At 43.7% G+C, this 18,602-nt stretch overlaps 1 protein-coding gene across 4 annotated transcripts in view; it reads right to left on the reverse strand.

Moving 5' to 3' along the window:
* GRHL1 (grainyhead like transcription factor 1) overlaps positions 1–17,050 on the reverse strand; it is a 50,159-nt gene extending 33,109 nt beyond the window's left edge. For 3 of the 4 annotated variants that reach the window (XR_677928.4, XR_677929.4, XM_009441992.4), the window contains exons 1-8: positions 16,868–17,028; positions 13,628–13,814; positions 9,882–9,952; positions 7,305–7,695; positions 6,208–6,284; positions 4,693–4,849; positions 4,389–4,500; positions 3,354–3,448 (exon numbers count right to left, since the gene is read on the reverse strand). Coding sequence is in view for 2 of the 4 variants with exons in the window: in XM_009441992.4 (XP_009440267.1) it covers positions 3,354–3,448; positions 4,389–4,500; positions 4,693–4,849; positions 6,208–6,284; positions 7,305–7,695; positions 9,882–9,952; positions 13,628–13,814; positions 16,868–16,887 (1,110 nt within the window). In the remaining 2 variants the exon portion in view is untranslated. Of the gene's footprint in view, positions 1–3,353; positions 3,449–4,388; positions 4,501–4,692; positions 4,850–6,207; positions 6,285–7,304; positions 7,696–9,881; positions 9,953–13,627; positions 13,815–16,867 lie in introns of all 4 variants that reach the window. The other variant, XM_525685.7, reaches the window with a different exon arrangement.
* Positions 17,051–18,602: the final 1,552 nt, after the last annotated feature.

Raw genomic sequence — 18,602 nt, forward strand, 5'->3', positions numbered from 1 at the left:
TATCTTTCTCCCATCTCGCTGTATGCACCCCTCCCCTCAGCTCCTAGGCCTCTCTTCTGCAGGAGACCAGTGCCCTCATCTTGTCCTGCAAATCCTAAACTTCAGCATCTTACCAAAGCTCCATCTTTTAATGCTTCAAAGGCAATTGCTTCTTCTTTCTGCAAAAATTACCTCAAGCAGCTAATCTCAGCTGTGCATCAGGAAGAATACTGATTATTTCACAATGAAATGTGAACGCCTGATGGCCTTTAACCTGTCCAGAGACCTCTGACTCTTAACTACCCAAACAAATCTAATTTTGTGGAAGGACAATAAAAGGAATGAAATACGTCTACACAGCAGACAAATCCCACTAACGGCCTGTTTCTGAGACATTTCTGCTTTTCAAAAAGCAACTTCCTTCTCTTCCACCACTTTGAAAACGAACAAATTTTCACAAGTTCCAAAACTTCCAAAAGTTTCCATGACAATGGCAGACATATGTTTATGGTGATGAATGGAGTGCACATAGGGCCAGTGTAAGATAGGTCCTAGCTTCGTCAGTGTTTTTCCCAAAGTGGAATGTAAGCCAAAGCATTCACAATTCAACCCAAAACATCCTCAAACTATCATCATTTCCAAACGGAGAAGCAGAAGCTACAGGTAAGATTCAGATGTTGACACTGGGCCAGATTTTCAGTTTTACTCATCCTGGCATGGCCAAAAGGGTACATTAGAGATCACTAAAAGGGGAGGGGAGGAAATGCCACATAGCTCCAATAAACCCTTATGTTTGTGAGGGAGAAAGAACTGGAAATCATATTAACAAATACCACATAAATATGTACAATTATTATGAGCCAAGTATAAACCTTAAAATTAAAAAAAGAAATCAACAAACGCATCCTAAATGAGAACAAGAAAGTGGGCAAAGAAAGTAGATATTTTCAGAAAACAGTAAAAAAAAAAACCAACTATACAGGATTCTGCATGTACACTTGTTCACTCTTGCTGCCCTGAGGCATTAATTACTTTAAGAATAAAAACAGAAAACATCAAGTTGGCCAGGGAAAGCAAAAAACCTCGATACTTAATTAGAACACATGCTTGAAGTTGCTGCCTGATATCAGCTTCAAAAGACAGCAGCCTCATTAAGAAATGGCACAACACCCTTCTGGCGGCAGGCAAAGGCTTAAAATCACATCAGTGCTGGGGGTCTGAAAGGGGAAATGAAACTGAGTTTACCTACATCAATTAGCAATGCTATTAAGGCTACTTAAGCCACTCCTCCAACAATATTTCTAATACAAATATGCTGCAGGCCTTCAGAATAAAACAAGCCATTATCCCTAGCCGTCATCTTGGCTTTCATTACTCCCACCCCAAAGAGTGACACATCAAACAAAGCGCCCTGCCCATGCGCTGGGCCTTTCGGCCAAGATCTCCAAGCCTATGACAAGCGCTTATTAATCCTGACCACACCCAACGAAGAAGAGCTGGCCACTCTAACCTCGTGACTCTCCTGGGGGATCAAGGGGAAAGGACTGAGCTAGTGAACTGAAGGACTAACCCAAGGTCATGGATAAGTTGGAAAAGGGAACTCAGGACTTATGGGCTCTTTATCGCCTCCTCCACAATTTCTCAGTGAGGCCCCAATGGCAAACAGCAAGTAACACTCCAGTTTGCTTTAAGAATAAAAGCATCCTGGGGCACAAGGCCAATACTTTTCATAGGCTGTTCGTAGTAGCCAGTGGACTGAGTCCTATTATGATATTTAATTTTAAAACAACTGTAACAACAATTATATAAAATGGAAAGTTTCTCTATTTATTGCTTAGCCAAGCAACAAACTCCGGACTATGCAGCCACCTGACAATTGTATGTGACTGAGGTGGTTGGCAGGAAAACCCTTCTAAAGCCACAATCACCTAAAGCTTCCTCACTGCCTGGTGGGCCCAACTGCCTAGAGTCTGCAGCCTGAAAGGCACGTTTGTCTTGGACATGATGACAACGATAAGAAAGAAAAGCAATTATAATACAAGCAGAACATGGCTCTCAAGACCCAGTCACATGATTTTCAAAAGCATTCTGGGGCAGGAGAAAATGAAACCCTAATAGTCAGCACCTAATACAGTGTCTTATTCTAAAAGTTACTAAAATTCTTATTGAATAAATAAAAGAAAAAGTAAAAAACAGAGACTGAGAAAGGACAAGAAGATGAACATCACTTCTTTCTACCAGGTCTCTGAGAGAATGCTATACCTAATATTGTAAGGAAAACTAAAGATCAGTCTTCTGTTAACAACTGTCTGAAAAATCACCTATGTTTCTATTGAGTTTTTTTTTTTCTTTTTTTGGGGGGGGACAGGGTCTCACTCTGTTGCCTAGGCTGGAGTGCAGTGGCGTGATCTCAGCTCACTGTAACCCCCGTCTCCCGGGTTCAAGCGATTCTCCTGCCTCAACCTCCAGAGTAGCTGGGATTAGAAGCGTGTGCCACCACGCCTGGTTACTTTTTGTATTTTTAGTAGAGACAGGGTTTCACCATGTTGGCCAGGCTGGTCTCAAACTCCTGGCCTCAAGTGACCCACCCGCCGCAGCCTCCCAAAGTGCTGGGATTACAAGTGTGAGCCACCACTTCTGGCCTCTATTCAGTTTCTTGAGCTCCCAGTTTTTAAAGTAATCCAAAGAAAGAAAGAAATACAGGAACTCTAATAATTGAGTGGAGAAGGATCACACTCACAGGGAAGAAGGCAGGGGCAAGGCAGAAAGGACTTAAGAATATGCTGAATTTTTCTTAAAGGGCACAAAAATTCCCATTAGAGTCGCCCACATGGAGTAACTCTAGCCAATTAGAGTTACTCCAACTGAACTGGAGGCAACTCTTCAATGGGAAAAGCCCAAGACAGAAGAATCTTAACACAGAGTCATATTTACAAGGTGATGATATGAAACAGAGTACTACTAATAATCACTTATATTTAAGAGCCTTTCTCAAAGCCACTCCAACAGTCTGATGGGCATTGTTTCATTACTCCTTACACCTCCTTGAATAGGGAGGAGACAGATATCACCTCCACTGTGCAAATGAGGAAATGAGGCAAAGCAAATGAGGAGTCAGACTCAAGGCTGAACAGGCAGGAGTGGCAGAGTGCAACTTAATCTCAATGTTTCACACACTGGACTCTGTGCAAAGGATGGCAACAAAAATGGTCTGTTTTGGTGGAGGGGAGAATAAAAAGGGGAGAGGATAGTTTCATAACACCTGAGAATGAAACACATAAAACTGTGAAAAACAAAAAATCAGTTGTGAAATCATTAAACTCCTCCCATTTCTCAAATGGCTGGACATAAGGCGCCCAGACCTCACCACCCACCTTTGCTTCATCGTTGATGTCCCACGTGAAGGAAATGGCGTTATACGCAATCTCCTCGATGTTACTGATAGTGTTGAAGCTTTCTTTATAGTCAGCTATAGGAAGCGGTGGAAGAGAAAATGAAAACGCATGAGTTTTAGTTTCAACATGGGATCCCAGCAGTTCAAAATAAGATCTAGTTTTTAACATTATCACCTCTGGACAATTTAAATTAACATTTTGTTCAATTAGAAGAAGTTCAAAATACGAAGAAAAAGAATCACAGAGTTTTTGTAATAGAGGCAAGCTTAGACATATTTAATTCAATCTCATTATGTCACAATTAGGAAATTTAGGTCTAAAAAGTTTAAATAACAGTCCCAAGGTCACAAAACTACTCTGTAGAACCAAGATTAGAACTGAGTTCTCATTCTCCTGAAAAGGAAACAAGAGCATTACAAAAGGTAAAGAAAAAAAGTAACACTAATATTAAACAGCCATCTGTGATACAGACAATGGTTTTACATGAAAATTACATACATGGCAAGAACAGAGGTCTGTGTAACGCTACTTCAGTAAATACAGATTTGCACAGGTTTGCCACTACAGCCCACAGAGAGGTTAGTTACACGGTTTAGCACGTGACTAGGGAAGACTGTTAGGCAACTGCACAGCAGCAATATCTTTCTTTTACTTGTTTTTTTCTCTACCTCCATCATCTCCAAATAATAATCAGAATCTTTTAAAGAAGATATTACCCCTTAAAGCAATTGCAGACTGAACAGTGGGGACATTCTCAGGTTAGCCAGCTACATGGCTTCTGGCCCTAGTGTCCTCTGGAAAGCCACCACGTGGGCACATGTCCCATTACTGCATGGGAGCAATGGTGAGAGCACTGGTTCCAGGAGGCCGAGGACAGTGTTTGGAACAGATCAGTAGCTGGCACAAAAATTCAAATGCTTTCGGCAGGAAGCTGATCACTGCCAAAAATAATTGGATTTAGAAAACTGGATGGCTGCACCTCTGGGAATAAAAGCAGGCTCTTGAGCTGCTTACCTATGTCAATGCATCTTTGTTTAGCAGTGTGCTGCCGGGAGTGCCAGTACTTCCAATGCCTTAACTGATCTTCTCTGCTTTTGTCTTCAGCAAAAACCACCATGATCACACTCTGTGAAAGAGAATGCATTACAACATAAAGACACTAAAGGGTGAGTATGTTTTGGAAAACGTATTTAGTATTATATTTTACAGTGAAGGCTTAAAGCTGCAATTTCAGGCGGTCATTCAGAGCTGCTTCAGACCTGGAAATGTTAGGCTCTGACTAGCCTTCCTAGAGAACAGGACTAAGAGCAGAACTTACTCGAACTTTGCTGATGGGATGATGGATTCCTTCACTGCTGCTCACCTCCTTCAAGGTGATGGGATAGAACTGGCCTTTGTTCAGGTATGTCATGGTACTGTCTCCTGGCTTCTGTCGAAGTGATTTTGAAGCTTCTAGGGTATATTCAAAGTTGTTCCTGAAGGACAAAAAAAGTCACAGGTCTCTAAATCTACTCTCGTGGAAGCTTGCTATACATCATATTATAAATAGCATTTGCTATCTTTTTCACTTAAAGAAAATCTGAAACAAAAGTACTCAGCAGCTAAAAATTCTCAAGTCTCTCAGAGGTGGAAGTACAAATTGCCGATTAAAAATTCTATGACGTGATGGATGTCAGTAATCGGACATCCTGAGTTTGAGGGCTCGAGATATTAAAGATACTGATAGGTGGAAAGGACTTTGGAAGGAACTTCTCACAAGACATGCTGCCAATCTGATATTTATCCAGCAGAGGTTTCAGACAGGTGGCTGGTGTTCCTCTGACTAAATTCCTTTTGGCCTATATAGCATTTTTTTGTTGTTCCTACTTGTAATTTAAATGTCTTTAATAGGCAGGCACTCCACAATTCTCGACATTACCTATTACCTAACACTACCACCCATATATGCCCCTAAAGTTGTTTAAGAACCTTCCCAGGCCACGGCTCAGCAGATTACACCTATTTTTGTAACTAAAGTTTTATTAGCACATAGCCACATCATTTGTTTACACATTACCTATGGCTGCTTTTGCACAACGGCAGACCGGGGTAGTTGCAAAAACATACAGAGGTTGTATGGCCCACAAAGCCTGAAATATTTACTCTCTGAGTCTTTACAGAAAAAGTTAGCTGACCCCTATCCTAAACCCTAAAGGTATTTCCATTTGGGACTCCTGCATCTTGAGGCAGATCTATAAGGGAAGTCTCAATTCCCATAAAATCTTAGACACTTTTAAAACTGTAAAATATAACACATGTAAAAAGACACATAAAACAAAATATGAGTTCCTAATTAACTTGGAAAATATTCATACTCCCAGAGTGAGATACAATTTTGTGAGGTCAAAAGAAAGTTGTCAGCTCAGAAAAAAAGTTGACTTCATTTATTTTATCATTAGTGAGGCTCATTTAAAAAAAAAAAAAAGCTTTTATCACTTGATATTACTCCTAAATTCTCACCTAATTATATATATTTGGCAACAGAAAGGACCTCAGAGACCCAATTTAATCCCCTCATCTCTCCTATTAGATTCCATTCTACTACCATCACATAAAGAATCCAAAAGAAAGAAAAAGCACCAACACCAAGAATTAAGGAAACTTGAAACATAGTTCAAAGAGTTCAAAATTAAAAGCACTGAAGCAGATGCCCTCTACCCAAGACTGTACCACAGTAAAAGTAGTAAGATAAGGGGAAAGCCTGCTAAAGCCACCTTTGATTTATCAAGTTAACAAGAAAGGAATAAGTTATAAAAGCTGCAAATTAAAAATCAAATTAAAAGACATCTATTACCCAGAAACACTGTCAAAAACATAGTCCTCTGAATTCATGCCAGGCATCCGCAGACTGAGATCCGAGGGGAAGAAAACCTGAAATATCAATGTGATAAGCCACAACTATTTAACTGGTTATCATGCTTACTAAAGACCAAGCTCTGGTACCGCATAAAAGTATGTGGCTTACAGCAACCCACTATCCTTTCCATATTTATTTTTGAGTAAAAATTTTGATTCTACAAATACTTAAAAAATTAAAACAGAGAAAATATCCACTTTTATATGCCACTCAAGTAAATTACAACAAGCTGTGTAGGTACTCCCACTAAGTGCTTCTGACTCACGACCCCCTTTTCTGTCTTTCACACACATCCCAACTCTGTTCAAACACGAGGACCTGCAACCAAAATTTCATGACTTTTAAAAGTCACCCTATCATTATACCAAGTTAAGAGACAGCATCAAGTTCACACCACAGCTGAAGAGATGTGGTGCATTTTCTCAGGAAAGGCTAACATTCTGCCCCTAACTCCATACACAGAGATGGATGCTCTTTACCCCACCAAGTCACTAAGTATGGTTTCTTTAGTCCTTTAGTCCCTAACTTTTAGCTGAGTGAGGTATTCATCACCATAAAACCCCCAGAATTATTTGGAATTAATTTGTAAACCTCACACAATGCATTTGTGCTCTCCCTGACTATATTACCAACCAAGAAACACCAAGCAAAGACATAATAACTCATTTTATATGAGCTCCAGGGAGCTTGTTTGGCACTGGGAGAAGTGCTGAAAACAGACTAGGAGAATCTACCTGTGGTCAACAGAAGATTATGTATGGGGTTCTCTTTCTCCAGCAAATCCCTTAGCTGAAATCATAATTGTTAACTCAGCTGCTGGTAAGATTAGCCTCGCACCCTTGATAATAACTTCTGGTTGTATAGGTTTAGTTTACAAATTATACCCATGGGCCTTTTCTCTTAAAAAAAAAAATCTTTTATTCCTAATCCATTCATTTCAGGCTGAGTTTCACGCTTACGTAACAAGGAAAAGGTGGAACCCAATACTTATACAAACACGCAGGCGTCTTAGGAAGATGTTTTTGTTTCCTTACCTCCTGAACGCCTTCCTTGAAGGTCTCTGAGAAGGTCGAGTCTGGAGTTCGCCTTTGAGCATTTGGGGCTTGAGCACCAGAGCTGAACTGGTCAGTACTGAGATTCCGATCGAAAACCACCACCCGCTCAGTGGGCTCAGGATGATACACTGCTGGGGGGATTCCCACAGCGAAGCCATGTGGCTGGGTTTCTGTCTTGATGGAGTGGGTAGGCATCGTTGCTATGGAGACAGTGACTGTCGTATCTGGAGCTGTCAGATGGCCTCTCTTATCAATGCCCAGCTGGTTGCCATGGGGAAGGACAATGTTAAACGGCACATTTTTCAGTACTTGCACTCTGTTTTCTCCAGCAGAGATGAGGGGCTGCTCTGTCACAACTGGTATGCTGTTTCTTTAAGAAAAGAAAACTGCTTTCAAACACGATGCTGATGTAGTTCTTTGACAATTTTTATTTTCCTAATGGCATTGGGCTGTTGGGTCCTGTGCAATAACACTTGACAGAATAAACAGAAAACATCGAAACTACCCATTACTAGATAAAGGGAAAAAGGCTTTCTGGTTATCGGTCAAATAAAATCCAAACATATTAAGTAAAATTTCATTCGAAATACTAAGGGCTCAGAGCTCTCCTCTAACAAGCTTTACTTTCCATAATCCTAAAAACAATTACTGTGTTTTACTAGAAACCTGAAGCTATGTGATCTGATCAACTGGGGTTACAGCATAGACGCCAGGGTCAAATTGCCTGGGTTCAAGTTCTGTGTCACCTGAGCAAGTTACTTCATCTCTTAGTAACTGAATCCTCATCTGTAAAATGGGGACAATAATGGCATCCATTCTCATCAGGTTGAGATGAGATGATACACTAAAAGGTGTATAATAATGCCTGACACACAGTCTTCAAGAAGTATGAGCTATTATTACTTGGTCACCACTTTTCCTACCACCTATGCCATTTGGCTTTCTCCTTTTTTTTTTTTAAATTTTTTATTTTTTTGAGACAGAGTCTTGCCCTTATGGCCCAGGCTGGTGTGCAATGGCGTGATCTAGGCTCACTGCAACCTCCGCCTCCCGGGTTCAAGCGATTCTCCCACCTCAGCCTCCCGAGTAGCTGGGATTACAGGTGCGCGCCACCACACTTGGCTAATTTTTGTATTTTTAGTAGAGACTGGGTTTTACCATGTTGGCCAGGCCGGTCTCGAACTCCTGACCTCAGGTGATCCACCTGCCTCAGCCTCCCAAAGCACTGCGATTACAGGCGTGAGCCACTGTGCCGGGCCTGGCTTTCTCTTTCACCAAAGAAAACCTATTGTTACATTGTATCAGTAGACACATCTGCTTTTTATAAAATTAAATTTTGGTTTGATAAATAATTTGAGCAATACAAGATGATTTCCAGTGGGTAAAATGAATGAATTTTCAAAGCCCCCAGAAATCATATAGGCTGAAGCTTCAAGAAACAGGCAAATTGAGAATTCTGTACATTTCAAGATCAATAAAACTGTTTGAACCCTGAACCATAAATTCACTCCCAGGAATTTATCCTAAAACGGAAAAAGTCTAGAAAGTTGTTCCTTAAGACTTCATAATAGTGAAAACTAGATATAGCAGCAATTATAAGGATATTTAGTTTGCTTCAGAATGTTCCAGCAAAAATAAATAAAATAAAACCAGGAATTAATCTCAAAGTTGAAGAAGAGGGAAGAACAAACCAAACAAGAGGAATTGTGTTGATAACTGTTGAGGCTGGTCATGGATACATGTGGGCTTATACTGTTTTTCTATTTTTATTATGTTTGAAAATGCCCATAATGAAAAGTAAAAGATAAAAGCCACAAGTCCTCTTCCAAAGGATAATTATGAAGATTAAAACACAGAGAAAATGTTTATGAAACAAACTAAGTAGAAGAAAGTACACTACCAAATCCTATCTGTGAACACAACTACGCTACATAAAATTTGCATACACATCAAAACAATGAATAAAGCAATCATCACGATAATGGGATACTGGGTGATGATCATTCTTCCTTTAAATATGTTTCATTCCTTGATTGATAATAAAACACAAGACAATTTAAAAGGTGTCTTTTTAAAGTTTTTCATGGCTAGCCAAACGTTAATTAAATTTTCTGAAAGTTTTAATCTAAAATATTTCACAAATAATTTCAACAGGAATTTGAATACAATTTAACTTGCTTTATTCAATTTTACTCAGGCAGTTGTTCAAGAGTCACTGGTGCTTAATTTTTCTAACAGACCACTGCCACATCCTTCTGAAGAAAACCTCAAAAACAAATAAGCAAATACTGAAGTTATTACTAAAACTATCCCTTTGGAGGAGGAGAATGTTAGTGCTTTCATCCTAGAAAAGGCAACTACTACGCCCAAAGAAAAAAGGAAATTTCAGAGCAACAGAGGCAAATCAGTGATGAAATCTGAATTTAGATAGTAAGAGTCCAACTTACCTATCTCTTTCACTAGTGGTTGTTCATTTAAACAAACTCCCATTTTGCTGTTACAGAAACGTGGCATTTCCCCCCTGCACTCTTTATGCTGTTAGGCACTGAATGTTACCTTTTGCTGTGATCTGGCTCGGGGTGCTCCACCTCTGGCTTTGCTGTTGATGACCTTCTCTCTCTTGGAACCTGATATTAGCACACATGAAAAGAATTTAGCTCTTATCCAGTGAAGTGCAGTTTACCCAAAGATACAGCCTTTTATTTTTCAGTAAATTCAATCATTCATTTATCTACTGGTTGCCTAGCAAACACCAGGCTATGGGGACACACAAAGAATAATATCTGCCCTCAACGAGCTTAAAATCTAGTCACCCATCTGGTTGATATGTAAAAAGCAACTGTTATTGAGGTGCCAAATAAACTCAGGGCATGATAAATTTATTTTGTCATGGAGTTTGGGTCTCATCTCTTAAAAAAAAATACCTCCGCTGGCCAAAGCTGGTGGCTCATGTCTGTAATCCCAGCCACTTTGGGAGGCCAAGGTGGGAGGACTGTTTGAGCCCAGGAGTTCAAGACCAGCCTGGGCAACACAGTGAAACTCATTTCTACAAAAAAATTTTTAAAATTAGCCAGGCGTGGTAGCATGTGCCTGTAGTCTCAGCTACACAAGAGAGACTGCGGTGAGAAGATCGCTTCAGCCCGGAGGCAGAGGCTACAGTGAGCAGAGATTGCGCCACTGCACTCTGGCCTGGGCGATAGAGCAAGACCCTTCCTGACTCAAAAAAAAAAAAAAAAAAGAAAAAAAGAAATACCTCTGCCCTGGTTTTACTCGTTTATCTACACAACATTAGAGAAGAAGCTACTGAAAACACAACGGAGCTCTTCCAACTTTCTCAGTGCTCTTTCCTACCACCCTCCATTCAGATCAAATGCAAAAGCAGAAGGAACAGCCATGTTAACCGTTCATTTCTTCTAAGATCCAAATGAGGGCTTCATATGATCACTGTCTTTAGATACGCTGGGATTCATACGTCCATCACCCAAAGGACAAGTCTAACTCAGTGTTCTATTCCTTTTTTGGTTCTTTTCTTTGCAAGGGAAGTGAAAAGTAGGCAAATGTTAGTGAGTGTCCTGTAGAAATAACTCAACTGAGATTTAACCCCATTGCGCACTCCAAAATGGCTAAGGTGCTTAAAAATGGCTTTCAGCGTGAAAATTCTATTCCTGCATCCTTGTTTTCACCATTAAAGACAAAACACTGCTGGCCAGGCGCGGTGGCTCATGCCTGTAATCCCAGCACTTTGGGAGGCCGAGGCGGGTGGATCACAAGGTCAAGAGATCGAGGCCATCCTGTTAAAACCCCGTCTCTACTAAAAACACAAAAAATTAGCCGGGCATGGTGGCACACGCCTGTAGTCCTAGCTACTCGGGAGGCTGAGGCAGGAGAATTGCTTGAACCCAGGAGGCAGAGGCTGCAGTAAGTTGAGACTGCGCCACTGCACTCCAGCCTGGGCAACAGAGCGAGACTCTGTATATAAAAAAAAAAATACTGCTTCATGTATTAACAATATGCTTTTCAAGCTTTATCAAAATTATTATGTAATAATGACTGATGCTTATACAGCCAAAGACCTGAAACAAATAATTCAGTTTATTTGAAAAAGAAAATAGGCCAGGCACAGTGGCTCACGTCCGTAATCCTAATACTTTGGGAGGCTAAGGCAGGAAGATTACCTGAGGCCAGGAATTTGAGACCAGCCTGGGCAACATAGTGAGACTCCATCTCTACAAAAAATTTTAAAATTAGCCAGGCATGACCTATAATCCTAGTTACTCAGGAAGCTGAGGCAGGAGAATCAGTCAACCCCAGGAGGTTGAGGTTGCAGTGAGCTATGACTGCACCACCACATTCCAGCGTGGGCAAGAGTGAGACTCTGCTTCTATTAAAAAAAAAAAAAAAAAAAAAAAGAAGAAGAAGAAAATAAATTTACACCTATCACAAGAAGTCTGACAAGTAAGTACCACTAAAATCATCACCCTTCATGGACAGACATGAGGATTTATATGCTTCTGAGACGCAGGAGTAGTACACCTAGTGTTATCACACGGGCCTTTCTGGCACAAAACTTGTACCAACGAGTTTCTCCCATTCTCAAAAGTTTCAGTTAAAAATATATAACTTCATAATTAATGTTTTAGGAACTTAATTTATAATAAGTCAATAAAACAAGCTATAAGAACAGATATATAATAATTTCCACTTCAAAGGAACTCTTCACGGCTATGTTTCCCTGGTAAGGGTTTCTTCTAGCATCATTAGTTATTACACAAGTTTCTGCTCATATTCAAAGAAAAAAGAGCTTACCTCAATCCCTCAGCCCCAACTTAGTTAGACACATGGCCTCATACTAGGAAATAATCACCCCATTTTTTTTTTGAGATAGGGTCTGTCTCTGTCACCCAGGCTGGAGTGTAGTGATATGGCATGATCTCAGCTCACTGCAGCCTCCAACTCCCAGGCTTAAGTGATCCTCCCACCTCAGCCTCCTAAGTAGCTGAGACTATAGGCATGTGTACTAACCGGCTAATTTCTGTATTTATTTATTTATTTATTTTTGGTAGAGACAGGGTCTCGTCATGTTGCTCAGGCTAATCACCCTAATTTTAATAATAAAACTATCTCCTAGGCTTCTTTCACCTCTGTATTTCTTATATTAAGGAAAGAATACAGTGCCAGAATGTAGCCAATGGCTAGCAACTGGCGATTCTGGGTAAAGGTATTCAGGAATTAATTATCCTCTTATTTTAAGTTTTATGTAGGTTTGAAAGTTTTTAAAACAAAAAGATAGCAAAAATAAACTGTAAAAAAAATACACTACATTCATGAGAAGACACTGTCATTAAGAAGCTTCTGGTAATCCCAAACAGATCCTGTTTTTATACAGGTACTGATGACAACACAATGATTACACAAGTTAGTCACACAGAGTGACAATGAGACAAAGGCCCTGTGGCAAAGCTGTGCTTCAACTCAGTCTGCTGTTTTAAGTAGCACCCTAAAGACGTAGCCACCCCCAAATGTGTGTTTCTGGTCAGAAGGAAGAATGGAGAGGTGAATCCAGAAGGAGAGCAGTATGCACGCTGCATTAGAAAGACAGTGGCCTCGGCCATGGACCAGACTAGGGCCCCAGATGCACACATCCTAGCTGTGACCTCTGAGTGAGAAGTCACACACAGGCTGGTAACATGTCTAGCATAATAGTGGCAGCTAGTGTTATCAGGACAATGATGATGAGACAAATCAGTAGTGTCACTTCCAGATAATGAAAATCATGTAAAATTCCATGCAGAGTATAGATTATATTTAATTAAGAGTACTCCAAATCTCTAGAAACAGGCAACAAAACATATCCTGATCTTGGAACTGGACAGTCCTAGACTACAGAATATGATTTCAAAGGCTCTGTAGTATCATTTAGGGAAAGGAAATCATCCTGACTACCCAGGAACAAAGGTGAAAAGGTAAATGACCCCTGCCCACTTTCCATGGCACTAAGAACCACCTTCAGTGAGATGCTCAAACCCAAGAAGGCACATCTAGCATCTTCTTTTACGGCAGCTTCACCTTCTGGATAGAGCCACAGCAGCTGACCGCTTTGCAAGTTTTAAAAACAACCCTTTGATTCTACAATCACAGATTTTTAGCTTTGAATCACAGTAAGTCAAAGTACTCATTAAATTATTTATAGTCACTACAGAAGCAACTTGCATGGCATTCTACCAGCAAATGTCTGTTTCTATGCTGCTGAATCAAGTGCATTGGAGACTGCTGTTAAGGGTTTTAAAGGCAGGCAAACCCACCTTGTAGTAGTCATAGAGCAGGCCCAGCGCAGCGGCGCTGTCTTCGTCTCCATTGATGCTCATCATCGCTTTGGTCGCTGCAGTGAGAGGGTTTTCCAGGAAGGATTTCCAGGCCTCATCCTCACTAGTGTAGGACCGCCGCTGTGGATAAAGTGCTTCATTCTGAAGAACCAACACTGGCCGTTTGCTTCAGAGAAATTAAAAACAAAAACAAAAACACACACTTTTCTACTGCAAGGCATCATAAGCTACCAATTCCTTGACATTCCTATAAAATAGCCTATTGTTCCATCAATGACCCTAGGAAGTCAAATTAAGACAAGACCAGAAGACAAACCACGTAAGTGCAGACCAATGGGTCCCACAGTAAGACATAAAGTATCTAGGCAGCCAGAGAACTGGCAGTTCACCTACACGTGGAACCCAGGGTATACTATTTGGCAAAAAAGCGAAACAAAACCATCCCCGAGAAAATGCCAGGCTATTCAAATACTTTCCATAAACAAACACAAGGACACAGTAAAGAAAAGAGAATACTTGTTCTCTTCCAACACACAATCAGGACTGTCCCCTCTTGAGAAGAGCGTGTGCCGTTCATCACACTGCTACATGTTATTCCCTCTTTCTACTGTGGCTGCCATGCCTTAAAAATTCCTACCTGAACAGAGTGGGGAGGGGAGAAGCAGCAGAAAGAAAAAGGGATCCTTCACGCAATCCTCCAGGGTATATGAGAAAGCCAGAATATTCTACTGATTACCAGCAGATTGAGCATGGAATGTGGCCAAAGGGGACTGTAAATCAATAAAGAGGCATAATTTTCTGGCATGGGAGTTAACTGTTTATCTTAGAGATAAACACTTAAGGATATCCAACAATAAATGAAGCCACTGAACAAAAAGTTTAAAAAAAAATAGGTGGGAAAATCTGGCTTTTAAAAAATCTTTGCTAGTTTTCCACATTGCACAAGAACTGTTTCATTTTAACACTGTAGTTTGGTGGGAAAAATCCAAAAAAATCAATGGCGATCTTAGTGAAACCTTACAGAAGATTTAATTTAAAAGATTAAAGCAAACATTACTAATTCCAAAAACTTGAAATGTAAACAGTCTCAACAACTGTTCGGTTGGTACTATTTAATAAGTCAATAAAGAGAAAAAATGGAACACTGACTCTAGCAAAACAAAGCAGTTTATTTTCAAGGAGAAAAATAAATTTTAAATGTTTGGAACTCCTCTGAATTATTACAATTCTAACAAGCAAATTGAAGGACTGGCTCTCATTGCAACACACAAATGAAATATGTAAATGGCCTAAAGGTGACCTACCTATTTTAAAAGTGAATGTAGAAAGACTGATTATCTTTTCAAGTAATCAACAAAGGTTAGCGTTTGGGAGTCACCCAGGGCCTTTAAGAACAGATACAGATTTAGAAAAAGGAGAGCATCTTCAAAAACGGGGACAAAAATCCAACAATGTATCCTCAGTCAAAATGAAGTGTTATTTGAAAGCCAATGTTTTTACTCACGTTTTGGCATAAATGTTACATTTGGTAAGAAAGTCTTGACATGGTATACTATTTTAACACAAAACAAACATAAAAGACTGTTCAAAGCCAGCAGATCATTTGTCTAAAAATGGAGAAGATTGCTTACACAAATCTCAACTTTGAAGAAAATAAAGAAATATACAAAGTGGCATTCCCTGAGCCATCAGGACCAGAGTACAACAGCTACTGAACGGCTGGTGCCATGGACTGATTGACTGATGTACTGCTAAGCTATAATTAATAGCGTAATAGCTACTTCCAGAAGACTATGACAGCACTTGGCTGTTCAATTCCCTTAATGCTAGTTTTCAACTTCCCTTCTTCTCCCACCCACATCCCAAATTTGTACAAGCAATAGAAAACAGAGAAAGAAATGGCTTTATGTTTGGAATCACCCTGAAGGTGTTTCATATTTCCAAAGCCTGCCTAAGGCCAAAATGTTAGCTTTGGAAAATTTGCCTTATCTAAACTATACGTCAAGAAATAAACACAAAACCAGTTGCCTTTCTTAGTCTACTTCCTCATGACAGTCAGGAAGTAGGCTTCAGTCGCCGAAGGCTCATCATCACTTTCAGGTGAGCCTTAAACTCCGCGTCTGCGATCTCCCAGACTTCTGAAATATGTTTCAGGCAATAATTTAACTGCATATTCTACAACACAAGAGTAATCCATTTAAGATACTCCATACAAAATATCTATCTCATCCAGAAAAAGAACACACTGACAAAAACCGATCCTTCACAAATAACTAAGAAACTGGGAGGGGTACCTATCTGCCTTAAACTTACTGATCTGAAATATACTGACTGGCCTGGTGCGATTTCCCTTTTTTTCTTTAGTAAGTTTTTAAAATTTTTAGGACAATTTTATATTTTCAGAAAAGCTGCAAAGAAAATACAGAAAACTCCCTCGCCCAGTTAATCCCCCATGCCTTATTACACTACCACCTCACATTTGTCGAAATACGCTTTTAAATCACACACTCTAAAAAGCATGTTAGCTTGTACAGTACTTTCTCGTTTAACACCCGGATTTCAAAGTTTCATCCTCTTGATTCTCTCGAGCACTAAAAACACGGTAATCTGTAATTACCATCAATGATGCAAGTGGCAAAATAACTCCTACAGCCGTTTTCCCACTCATGCCGCCAGCCAGGGAAAAGAAAACGCCCGGACATCGGGGCACTTCAACCTTTCCCTACATTTCTGTTTTGGAGGTTCCAGCAGGTCGCCGAGTGACGAGCCTGAGACCACAGATTACCTGGAGAAGTCCACCTGTCCCGACGCGGCGCGAGCCCCACCAGGCTCCCGAGGCCGACCGGGCAGGAGAGGGGGGCGGGGAGGCCCGGGGGCGTTGGCTGCGCCCCGACCTCGCGCCGCACCCGACCGCGCCGGGGGCCCGGACCCCAAGGTGCGCGCCCGAGGGGACCCAACCTGGCCGGGGAGGAGGGTGGCCCCTCCGGTGTCGAGTTTCCCCTAGGACAGGGTCTCTCCTCCCGAGGCTCCGACCGAACAAAGAGCCGGGCAGGGCTAAGGGGCAGAGGCCGTGGCGGCGTGGAGTGGACAGCGGCCCCCGGCTCGCGCCCCGCGCCCGCCCGCCCGCGCGGCCTCGGGTCTGCGCCCGGCTCGCTCGCTGCAGGTGCGGCCCCTCAGCGCGGCCCCCCCGCGGCGGCCGGACTCCTGCGCCTCACTCACTTGTCGTACTCCTGTGTCATCGCGCCCGCTCGCCGCTGCCGGGCCGCAGAACTGGACTTTCGGGTTGGGACAGTACACCCGATCCGGGGGGAGGAGGCGGCGGCGGCGGCGGCGGCTGCGGGTCCGGAGCGGCGGCCCCGACGGGTTGGGTTTGCTTTTCTCGCTCTGAGCCGGCTCCGCGCGGGCTGCGCGCACTGGGCGCCGGGCTCGGCCGCTCATTGGCTGGCGATGCGCCGGCTGGGGGCGAGGCCTCGGGGCTGGGAGGCCGGTCGCGCCTCCTGATTGGTCGGCGAGAAGAGCGCCGGGGCGGGGCTGACGGGGACGAGCGGCGAGGGGCGGGGGGCGGGGGCCGCGCGTTCCGCGAGGTTGCGCCCGGGACTGCGCTCCCGGGACTGCGCGCCCGGCTCGCGGCCGTACGCGCCTGCCCTGACTGGAGAGGGAGCGCTGCGGCTGCGGCGCGCACCCGCCAACCTCCGCGCGCACCGAGAGCGCCCCCGCTCGCGCCCCGCCACCGCCCCCGCCGTCCCCGGCCATCCCCTCCGCGACGAGCCCCGGCCGTACAGCCGCCTCCTTCTTCGCTCACTCAGGCCTCCGCGCCCCGTGCCCACATTGCCCGCTGTTCCGGCCCCAGCGCCCCGCGCTGCCACTGCGCTCGCCCGGCGGGGGCGCCTCTGCCGGTCGCCGCGCTCCCCGGTCGCGCGTCTCACCTCTCGGTTCTCGCAGGCTGTCACGCCCGAGTCCCGTGGCTTCCCCCGAGAGCCGTCTCCGGAATGTCCCTTCTCCTGGCCCACCGCGGCCGCGCGCTTTTAGGATTTCTTGCCCTCGCAGCTCCCGCGGTCCCCTCGGCGGCAGTCCCTGGGGTTCCGCGATGTCTGTGCCCCGCAGCCTCCCGGGCGCCACTTCCCCGCGCGGCCGCCCCACGCTGCCCGTGCAGTCGCGCGCCCCGGGCCGGCTCCGGGCACCACTCCACCGCGACGGCCCCCACTTGTCCTTCCCGAGCTGCCGTCTTTCCCAGGGTCTGCTCACTGAGTCCCCACATGCCCAGCGTCGGACCTGACCCTCGGACAGGCGCGACCCCAGACGCCGGGGACAGGGCAGTCAACAGAACAGACACAACTCCTCGCCTTCCTAGTTGGGGTAACGGGCAATACAAAAACAAGTAAATGGTGTGGCTGGTTGGAAGGTAAAGCAGGCAGGCCCTGGGGAGGCGGGGAGGAGCGAGGCTTTCAGGCTTGAAGGAGATGAGGGGCCACGAAGGTGGGACTGTACCTGAGGCAGGGACCCTGGTGTGTTTTGTGACCCTTGAGGAGACCCGGGTGGCTGGAGGGGCACAGGGAGGCGGGAGCTGCGGTCAGAGATAGTGGGCGCAGGGGAGCGGATTGAGCAGGGCCTTGCCGGCTTCCGTAAGGACTGTGGCTTTGCCTCTGGGCTAGGTGGGGACGCCTTGGAGGGGCTTGGAGCAGGGTAGTGACAGGGTCTCACATTTTAAAATAGTTCTCTGCTGCTGCGTGGTGGGGACCAGGTAGGAGGCCATTGCCATGATGCAGGCCGAGGGCAATAGAGTGAGGTGGTGGGAAGTGGCCGAATTCTGGATATGCTTTGAAGGTGGGACCAGCAGGATTGTCTGAAAATTGGATATGGGGTGTGAGAGAAAGAGAGAATCAAGGATGACTACAGCGTTTCCAGCTGGGCAACTGGAGGAATGATTTGCCATCCCCTGGGATACGGAAGACCT

The sequence above is a fragment of the Pan troglodytes genome, chromosome 12, assembly GCF_028858775.2.
Source record: "Pan troglodytes isolate AG18354 chromosome 12, NHGRI_mPanTro3-v2.0_pri, whole genome shotgun sequence".
In the NCBI taxonomy this organism is placed as follows: domain Eukaryota; kingdom Metazoa; phylum Chordata; class Mammalia; order Primates; family Hominidae; genus Pan; species Pan troglodytes.